At 39.2% G+C, this 10,542-nt stretch overlaps 1 protein-coding gene across 1 annotated transcript; it reads left to right on the top strand.

Annotated features, from left to right (window-relative positions):
- Window positions 1-322: 322 nt before the first annotated feature.
- Window positions 323-10,274, top strand: ccne2 (cyclin E2). The gene is made up of 12 exons (XM_028471094.1): window positions 323-744; window positions 2,043-2,069; window positions 3,313-3,394; window positions 3,493-3,546; window positions 5,161-5,303; window positions 5,520-5,655; window positions 6,558-6,704; window positions 6,788-6,883; window positions 7,693-7,827; window positions 7,912-8,023; window positions 8,110-8,267; window positions 9,737-10,274. The coding sequence occupies exons 2-12, from the start codon at window positions 2,053-2,055 to the stop codon at window positions 9,875-9,877; spliced, it is 1,221 nt and encodes a 406-aa protein (XP_028326895.1). The 5' UTR covers window positions 323-744; window positions 2,043-2,052; the 3' UTR covers window positions 9,878-10,274.
- The last annotated feature ends 268 nt before the right edge of the window (window positions 10,275-10,542 follow it).

The following is a 10,542-nucleotide window of genomic DNA, read 5'->3' as shown; positions in this document are numbered from 1 at the left end:
TTCTCACAGCTATTCATCTTTTTTTTAATTTATTTATTTTTTTACATAAATACATACATTTAAATGAAAACGCTTTATCATACACAATTTAATTTTTGTTTTTAAGTGTACTAAATGCACTTTTTTTTTTGACTGATGGTTAAAAAACCTTAAAAAATATACATCTCCACACTTTGACAGCAGACCACGTGCTCGGTCTGTTTACATTTTGCAGAAGTGCCACGCGGTGGAATCTCCTTGCTTTCCTATTGGCTCCACACAAGTAAAGACCCTCCTATGGGCGTGGCTAGCTTAAGTAGCAACCTTGTTGCCGCGTAAAATATCGGTTATATCTACACCAAACTCGGAAAATAACATAAGAAACCACTCGTGTTAGGTAGGTAAGAGTCCACCGAGTGGTCAAAGTTTAACCGGAATGAACGGAAATCGGCATTTAAGCCATAAAACCTTCGACCCGTGCACCGTTTGTTAGAAACTAGCATACACTGCTGTGTATCGGGGGGTAATACTCCGTTTACAGGCACTCTGTCGCTTATAATGACCCTATTTGTGTGTGAGAGCGGAGGTTAATGTTATCTACGGAGCTCAGTTTCACCCCAGTGTAAAGAGCAGAGTTTGTATTTGAACATTTAGCGCGTTTCTGTGAACCGCGAACGCGCGTGCGCAGTGGCGGCGGACATATGCGGATATAAGGATTGGCGCCGGCGCCACAGCTGATGTATTCATTCATTTTCCACAGAGGAGGTAAGACCTATGGACCTCACACATCCACTGCTTTATATGTTTATAATCTGTTAATATTGTACACATGTTTTATGTTGCATTTTTGCCTTCTGTGTGCACGGATTTTACTTTGAAGAGTTTGTTTTGGTGGAGTTGGGTGTTCAAAACTTTGTTAATGTGAACAAACGAGGCACTAGAGCCGTATGTGCGACATAGTTTACACTTTCCTGATTATAAATGATTTTCTGCTGTTTTTTGTGACCTTTTTAGTGTGTTTTTTTCCCCCCATATGTGAGTATTTAGTTGGGTTTGTGTGATTATCACACTGGTTGTGCTTGTGCAGCTTTAAAGCTAAATATAGGGTTGTGTTTTCTTTGTTGGTTGTGTTTTAACTCTTGTATTAAAGATGGTTATTGTGTGTAATGTTGTGGATCACTAGTTGTTGACCTAGTTTGCAGTTGACCTGCTAAGCTTAGCTAATTACAGTAGCTCCTCATGCTCTGCTTAGCCTCCCTTTAGTGGCGATTTAAAAGCCTTGATTGCGCCTTTTAAACGCCTACATTCACACGTGATGTCCTTAAGGGTGTATTTTAATAGTTAAGTGTGTATAAAAGTGTATGTTGTGTGTATTTGGCGGTTCTTTGTGCCTGTTTAGTCCTGCAGTGTTGGAGCCTCTTTGGGGGAGGCAGGGCTCAAATCCTCCCGCTTTCTGCGCTCTGGAAATTGGCGCGTCTTTGAGTTTCAATCCTCGATTTAAGTTGATATTATAGCACATTCACTTAAATAAAGTACTCACATGGTGTGCGAAAGGGTGTGGGTCAATGTTGAGGGTGATAAACTTGAGTTAAAGTGCGTTATTTGAGTGTTTTTTTGTTTAAAATGGAGGGAGCGGACAGCCCCCCTCCTTCAGTAGTTCAGTCTGCCTGAGCTTTGTTTAGTTTGAGCTTCAGCTTTACACAAAATAACCATTAAATATCACAAAATGTGTCAATAAATGTAGATTTCTATATAGTCTGTGTAACAGCTATAATGGTTTCCATGTGTTGGTTGAATTGATGAGTGTGAACAGTTATTAGTTTCTAAATTGTTGCTGATTAATGATTACAGAGTAATGTTATCATTGTTGCAGTTTACTATGCAAATATGACCTTTCTTGTTTATTACCTGTAGTGCTACTACTTTAGTACTGTGCCACCTAACATTAAATACATATTTTAGTTGTGTTTACTATTCCTATATAGTACTATTACTACAATTTGTGTATTTCTGCACTGTTTAATACATGAATCTCATCCATGTTCTCTCTTTTCCCCCATCAGAACAGTCAACATGTCCACCAGACGCAGGTAAACACCCACCAACAATACAACACGTGACAACACTAAGATCTTTAAAGTAAATATTGAAAGGAAAATGTACTGTACACAGACATGATCACACTACGTGTGTCCACTCCAATTTCAGAAATAAAATAGGCAGTGGCTATTTGTATGGTTGCCGTAGCAATATACCAACATTCTATTCATACGCAGCACCACTATTTGACCAGTTTAGGTTATGTGATAGGTCAGCCATTGGCCAGTTTAGGTCGCGTGACTAAGACTAACTCAAACTCTAAATGTTGTTGCGATATAGGGTTATAACCTAACCCAAGATGCTACGTACGCATACTTTGGTAACCGTACCAATGGAACCGGGGGTTGTCCGTACGGCAATTGTACAAATGGACAATAAAATAATAAGATAAATAGGCCGTGGCAATTCATACTGAAACATATCAATAGACTGCTAGTCTTTGCATATGCAGCGCCCCTCATTGGCCAGTTTAGGTGATGTGACGTCACCACGTGACTTAAAGTTCTGTCAGTTTTATTTTTAGCTACCTCGCTAACCCTTTTATTTTAGCCCTAACCCAGGAAATACTCTAAAATGGGTTTTTTTTTGTGTGTATGTATATTTAAAGGTGAAATTTGCCACGTTAAATATGTTAAAATGAAAACCCACGGTAGCGGAAAGAAGAATCCTTGAGTCAGGCACCTTAGACCACTCGGCCATCCTGACATGGTGAACATACAGGCACATTACGCTTATGTAGAAAAGGTCCGTAAAATGTACCCATTGTCTCACGGGTTATTGATAAGTTTGATCTCTAGACACGTCCAATAAAATATGTCAACTTGTTAATATCTGATAGAGACAAATATGTTCATACTAAAGCCCGACCATACACTAGTTTTTTATTACAATTTAATTACAGTTATGACAGCAACAGATAACTGCTATGCATGCTTTGTTCTTGCAACAAATAAAACATTTTTTTAAAAAAAATTATGATATTGCTTATCACCTAAAAATAAACTTTACAAAACCTCACATTTTTTAAGTTTTCATTTGTTAATTTTCCACTTTCTCTCTCTTAAGTACATCCTGTAGTGCCATTGCGTACCCCTAGGGGTACGCGTACCCCCGTTTGAGAAACACCGCTCCAGTGCACTTCTCAGTCATTTCATTTTGTAACAATTACTGCTGAGTCATATAAACAGTAAATATTGCAATGTCTAAATACATTTTATATTATTTTTCCTTAAGTGGTCGTCTCACGCTTCAGCCCAGAGACTCAAATGCTCCAGAACCGATTCCCAAACTCCCCCTGAAGAAAAGGAAGCTACGGGTTGGTACCTCTCCTCTACTCTACTATATTTCAGCAATTTCAATATTTCCTTTTTAAAAAAGAATAACTTCACCTAGAAATCCTCTTTTCCTCTCCAGGCTTCAAAGAAGAAGCTCCAGCCTTCTGCTAAGAAACAAAGCTTTGAGATACAGGTCAGTGTGACTGCAGGTCTTTATCTTCAGATGATTGCGTGTTGAAAACTGATACTGGATGAGTGTCACTTTTTTATTATCAGTGTTCTGTAGCTGCACCCTCTGTGGGTCCAGCCCTGTTTTTTATTTTTTAAAGCAGGGGTCTCATTAAAGTGACTAACAATAAGGTGTGTTAGAAAAAAACTTCAAAAGTCACTTTATTTTGAATTATGTAGCATTACGCAGCCGCTCCGCTTCAATAGCACTACATTTTTAAGTCTAATATATCTACATTTTATGTGTGGGATCAGACTTGGGGCTTGTTTGAGCCCGACATGTAACGACTCGATTTTAGGGCTGGGCAGTATGACTAAAAATTTATATCGCGGTATTTTTCAAATTTCTAACGGTATATGACGGTATTTTTTCCCCCCCCCCTGCATAATCAGATTTTTGCAGTATTTTCTACTGGTTGAGAGAGGAATTACTGCAGTAGATTGACTTAGGATGGATGATTTTACTGTCATGATGAGTGAATATTGTAGAATAATTTCACACTAGTAGTAATACAAGTTTGCAACAGCAGCCCAATGGCTCTTTGCTGCGCTAGCTTAGCTTTAGCATTAGCTTGATTTCTAGCTTTAAATGCTGCATACTCAATGGTGTGGTGGTTTCTTATGGTGAATGAGGTAGAGTTGTATTTGCAGCTCCACCAGAACTTATTTCCAAGTTATACAACAGGGTTGCCAGAGCATGCCTGCATTTCATGCCAAAAAAATTGATACCCTCCCCTAAACTGCTAGGGTAAATATGGTATAAGATGAGTAGTACTAGTATTCACCTGTTTTTTACTTTTGCATTTTTAAAAGTTGTGAAAGTTTCTCATCTGGCAACGCTGCCATCCAATATCTCTGAGTAACATATTTTATCATAATATGTTAAGGTTTCATTCATTCAGACAACTGATTTTCAGGAAATTTACTTTGATCTTTTGAATTGTCAAGGAAACATCAAAGCAGAAGCCTCTGAAGAAGACTGGCTGTTGACATCGAAACATGATATTAAAAAAAAAAAAGAATTTAAAAGCTGTTTATTTGAGTGTTTTCATTTTTATAATAGAAATATATATGTATTTTTTTTTTTTTTTGGAGGGGTAATCCGTTTGACTACCAGTCAAACGGATTACCAGGCGTCTGCTGTTCGCTTTGATGTGTCCAATGCCGTTTTGTCCGTGACTTTTGCGTAATAATTCCAGCAAATTCATTTTATCTTTTTTTTAATGCGTGTCCAAGCGTTGGACACATCAAAGCAATTCAGCAGATGCCTCTGGAGAAGACTGGCAGTTGACAGTTGAAACATATCAGGAGATCAAAGTACATTTCTTGGGAAAACCATAACATATGAAAGACAAAAAGAACTTGCTGGAATTATTTTTTCTTTTACCTAAACGTGTGAGTTTATGATTCAAACATTCAGTGAAAGTTAAAATATAATTAGGACAGTAGATTCACATGCTGAGATGCAGGTTCCCTCATTAGAAACCGTTCCTCACTAGAACTGATCGACCTGTTCAGGAAATGTTAAGTATTTCTCACCTGGAGGGTTTATTCTGAGAGTTTGTGTGTTTTTCCACAGCCGTGTTGGTTGGAGGACGGGGCGAGTCCTTGTATTCTCATTGAAACTCCTCACAAAGAGCTGCAGCCCTCCGACCCCTCCACCTTCAGACAGTACACATTCAAGAACCTCTTCGTCCAGCCCTCGCCCCTCCCCTCCCTCAGGTATCACTCCTTTTTACACATCTATAGTCCTTTCTATTCACAGTTAAATGAGTGAGTGTGGTCGTTTATAGGCGGGCCATGGGTGGGTATAAGTAGCCCAGGGTTTCAGTTCAAAGGCTTAGCCTGAGTCGTCGTCATCATGTGGAGCGTAGTGGATTGGTGCAGCATGTGTTTTTTCGCACCGCTGAAGTGCAGTCGTATCTGTTTGTATTCCAGCTGGGCCAACTCGGACGATGTTTGGATCAAAATGCTCAACAAGGAGCTACAGTACATCCACGATAAGAGCTACCTGCAGAGACACCCCAAGCTACAGCCCAAGATGAGGTCCATCCTGCTGGACTGGCTCTTTGAGGTGAGAATCACTGCACTTTAATATCAGTCTACACTAGGGCTCCATTTTCCATTAATGTGGATAATTAGAGGCGCTACATGTATGCAACATACATATAAAACTGTATGTTCTTTTGCACCAGTAACAAACCTAAACCTGGCTTATATGGACCAAAACTCATGTCTTGATGTTTTTCTCAAAATGGACATGTACGACATAAATCTCAATATTTTTAACTCATAGTCTGAATAGATAAAAATGTCACACATGCACATTTATGTTGCTGCATAATGTGTGCCACTGTAGTCTTTTTTTTCTTCTTCTAAGGGACAGCACGTGTGAGTGAGTTCTGTAGTGTTGCCTGTTTAGTGGAAGGTCTGTGTTAGGACGCACTCAGAAATCATCAACTGCTTTTCATGCTGTTCTGAGAACTAGTGAAAGCGGTGACTCCTGAAACAAGTGTTTTATAACATAATAAGCTGTAAAAATATCTACAAATTAAAACAAGAAATAAAAATATTTAGGCAATATTGTAATTTTTTTATATCCTTAAAATAGAAAACTAGATTTATCTTGTATCTCGATATATCGCTATATTAATTTTACCTGCTTTGCTTTTAAAAGGCTTTTTATTGGGACGGAGATTAATTTAAAAAAAAAAAAAAGATAGAGAGAAAGAAGTAATAAAAAGCTGGAATAAGGAGTGGAGGAGGTTTTTTTTTTTTTCATGTTTTAAAATTATTTCTTCTTATCTCACCCCCTTCCATTTAGTTTCTCCTCTCTCTCACACACACACACACTTTACACTGTTGTCTTCATTGTTGTCTTGTACGTCTGTTGCAAAGTAAAATAAATAAGCTTTTTATAAAATGCTAGAATCCTTCACATGTGGGTGAGACTAAATGTTTTGTGCGTCTCTGCAGGTCAGTGAGGTTTACAACCTTCACAGGCAGACCGTTTACCTGGCTCAGGATTACTTCGACCGCTACATGTTGACACAAACGGACGTTAAGAAGGAAAACTTGCAGCTGCTTGGCATCACGGCGCTGTTTATTGCTGCCAAGATGGAGGTGATGCCTTTGTCCTTCAGTTTTTAATCATGCTGAATTAGCACCATGTGACTCTAACGGACTAAAACGTCTCCGTCTCTCAGGAAATCTATCCTCCCAAAATCTACGAGTTTGCGTATGTGACGGACGGCGCCTGCGACATCTGGGACATCCAGGGTATCGAGCTGGACATACTGAAGGTGAGCGGGTGCACATGTGGAGCAGTGGTTCTCAAACTTTTCAGCCTGTGACCCCCAAAATACAGGTGTCGGAGACCAACTGTAACAGTCGTGTGGAGACAGGGCCATCTATAAAGAGGAGAGCTATTATTATTATTTGCGCCATAGTATATAGTCGTCTTAAAGCTGTAAATCCTTGTTTTAATCAGAAATAAAATGCCTTGGAAGTGACCAAAAATGGTGGAAAGTGTAATGAAATGGGTTTAAAGTGTCAATATTACCCTAAAAGTGGCAGATGTGGGAGGAAAGTAAGAACATTGAGTTTAACCTGGCAAATGATGGACATCAAAGATTGTGAATGTGGTTAAATTGGCAAAAATAAGCATTACAGGGGTTAAAAGTCACAATAATGAGTCTACATATGAGACATTAGGTGGGAAAAGTGGTGGAAAGGGTTAATAAGTGCTGAAAATGTGCAGATATATGCCTTAGAAATGGCAAGTTTGGTGTAGTTGCAGAAAAAATGTGAAAATAAGCAAAAATTGGCTCAAATTGTTAAAAAATATTCCTAGTTTCTTGAAGGCATCTGGCGACCCATCTCCCACCTCTCATGACTTGCAACCCCAAGGTTGAGAAGATGGCTTCCCTCCAGAACAATTACATGTTTTACTCCATACACATACTTTTGTGTTGGAAGTATAAACGTATTAGTCCCACCCTGTTCCCTACATTACCGTGATAAAATCTAATTTTCAGCATCCTGTTTTCTATTCATAACATGAAGTTATCAATTATTCAAATATGTCTGTCTATATCTGTTTGTCGTTCAGGCGCTGAACTGGAACCTGTGTCCTGAGACGCCCATCTCGTGGCTGAACCTGTACGTTCAGATTGAAGCCATGCAGAGTGAGGAGAACTTTCTAGAGCCTCAGTTCTCCCAGGATCTTTATATCCAAGTAACACAGGTACTGACCCACTACATCTATATTTTACTAGTGCCACCTGCTCATTGTTGATCATCGCTGATTGTGTTTATTTTTGTGCTGCAGTTGTTGGATTTGTGCATCCTGGACATGGACTCTCTGGACTTCAGCTACAGCATTCTGGCTGCAGCCGCTTTCTGCCACTTATCATCGTTTGACGTCGTGCACCGAGTCTCAGGCATGTTCTACGTTCTTCACCCACATTTCCTTGTTTTTTGCTCTGCTGCGTGTTGTTTTTAAACGTTGAGCGTTTTCTCTCTCCAGGCCTGACGTGGGAAAGCATGACGTCCTGTTTCCACTGGATGAAACCGTTCATGGACGCCCTCCAGTCGGAACCCAGACCTCAACTCAAAAGCTTCCCCAAAGTCCGAGCAGACGACCGACACAACATCCAGACACACGTGATTTACCTCAACATGTTGGTGAGTGGAGCCATTGTCACATGTAAATGTATCACCACCCAGAGCGACTCGTTTCACTACCCACTGTATTATCTTGTTAATTAACGAGTCGCTGCAGAAACACATCGATGCCTTTGTGTCGTTTAAACGGCAAATACTATCAAACTGATCAGGTTCTGTCACCACAGGTGTTAAAGCCACGTGTTTAAGTCACTTTACAAATAGTTTAAAACTCCGATTACATCCCAAAATATGACGTTCTTTACAGACGACACAAAGACTTTTCTTTTTATTATTTTTTTCGCCCATTTTTTTTATTCCCGAATTAATTTATTTATTTTTGCCAGTCATGCTTTTGTTAATGTATAACATTTTTTTCTTCTAAACCTGTTTTTTCCTCATTTGCTCACACTATTGTTAGAGCACTTCACGGTGCATTTTTCAAAAGTACAATGTTGTGTTGTACACAAACTCAGACTACTGAATCAATATTTACCATCACTGCACTGTTACTACTTCATACTTTTTTTTGCAGTCATTTGTACACAAGTATTTATCTATATTCACAATTTATAGTGAATTTGACCTTTATTCCCTCCCTCTTAAATAAAAAAAAATCACACTGCATATGTCAAAGGTTAACACTAAGTAGTAAATTTTAATTTAGGGGTGTAACGAAATGGTCAACTCACAATACGAAACACTCCAGGTACAATATGAAAAATAAAATAAATTCCCAATGCACAGTAACTTATGGAAAATACCCAGATCACTAGACTCAGGTCTGAGTTTACCTCGTACTGAGATCGATTATGAGCATGTGCACTCCTGGAAAATGATTTTTTTTTTTTTTTTTTTGCTAGTTTCGCTGTGAGTTTTGCTACTTCTGCCGTGCTGAGATTGAAAATTAAATTTCAAAGCTTATGTGACGTGTGCTGAATGGCTCCTTTTCTTGGGGAAAAAAATGTACAACTGCTCAATAAACGAGGCAGGAGAGGTTCTAATGTCACAAAGAAAGGATAGACGGGTTAATCTTCTTCATGGTGTAGCGTAATTTATGTTCCAAAAAATATACATTGCAATAAATAAATCTTTGGTCGACTGATGTGATGATTTAAGCATTTTTAAAAAATCAGTAGCAATATCTGTGCATGGCTAATCCAGCACGGGTACATCTCAGTACGTAGCAAGTAAACGTACTGAGATTGTGAGAGAATCTGACTACGGAGGTAAACTCAGACCGTGACTCCGGGTTTGGGAACGACTTTCTCCAGAATTGATCAAAACATGATGTTTTCTTTTCTCGTCTAACTGAAAAGCCTTTTTTTTTTTTTTTTCTCTCCAGGAAATTTTCTTTGAAATGTAATTTGATTTCCTAACATGTTTCAACTGCTAACTGTCAGTCTTCCTCAGATGCATCTACACATGTGTCCTTATGACAAAAGCCTTTGTTCTAAAGCCAGTTCTCCATGTTCTCTCCCTTCCTTCAGAACCAGGCTCAGGAGCTTCAAAGCATGAAGTCCAACACTCCGTTGTCTCCCGTAGCAACAGCGTTGTTGACGCCCCCCAGCAGCACAGAAAAGCACCTGTTCATAGAAAGCGACCTGATGGCCACCATCGCTGACGACTGAGCCGAGCCATCCAATCACAGAACGCTGAGCAGCTGCTGTCTGCTCCTAAACACTAAGTCCACTTACGACCCTCCGTCTGTCCTGGGAGCGTCAGAAGAACCATTTCAAGCTTGAAACCAAACTTTTTGAAGTTGATTTTAACGTAATTTCTTCGTGTGTGAAAAACCGCAGCTACGCTGACGACTCAACGTGCGTCGCTGACTTTTCCCGTCATTTTCAAACGGCGGGATTTTGTTTTTAGAAATGATTGGATCATTCCATATATATGAGGTGTTACGTGGTACTATTGCTGCCTGGTGCTTACGCCACTGTTTTCTAATGGTGCTTCTAAATCTCAGGAATATGAAAATCAAACATTTCGGCTTTAATTTGGCGGGAGGTGTTGGTGTTGGTTTGCTGGGGTGCCACATATGAACAAATATATAAATCTCTATTTTAACACTCGAGTCACAGGACGGACTGATCGTGTCCGTGGCTCGACAATGATCTATGTTTTTAAAATCTCTTTTGCAACTTAGTTGCACGTTTGTTACATTCCTGTGAAACTTGACGATTGCACAAACGGTGCTTGTTGTTTTTTTTTTTTTTTTTGTTTTAAGTGCTCGTATTTATTGATTAGCCTGTTGATGTGATGTTTTACACTCACCTGTCCTTTTCTTAGTGCC

The sequence above is a fragment of the Gouania willdenowi genome, chromosome 16, assembly GCF_900634775.1.
Source record: "Gouania willdenowi chromosome 16, fGouWil2.1, whole genome shotgun sequence".
Taxonomy (NCBI): domain Eukaryota; kingdom Metazoa; phylum Chordata; class Actinopteri; order Blenniiformes; family Gobiesocidae; genus Gouania; species Gouania willdenowi.
This window is presented reverse-complemented; position numbering and strand designations above follow the sequence as displayed.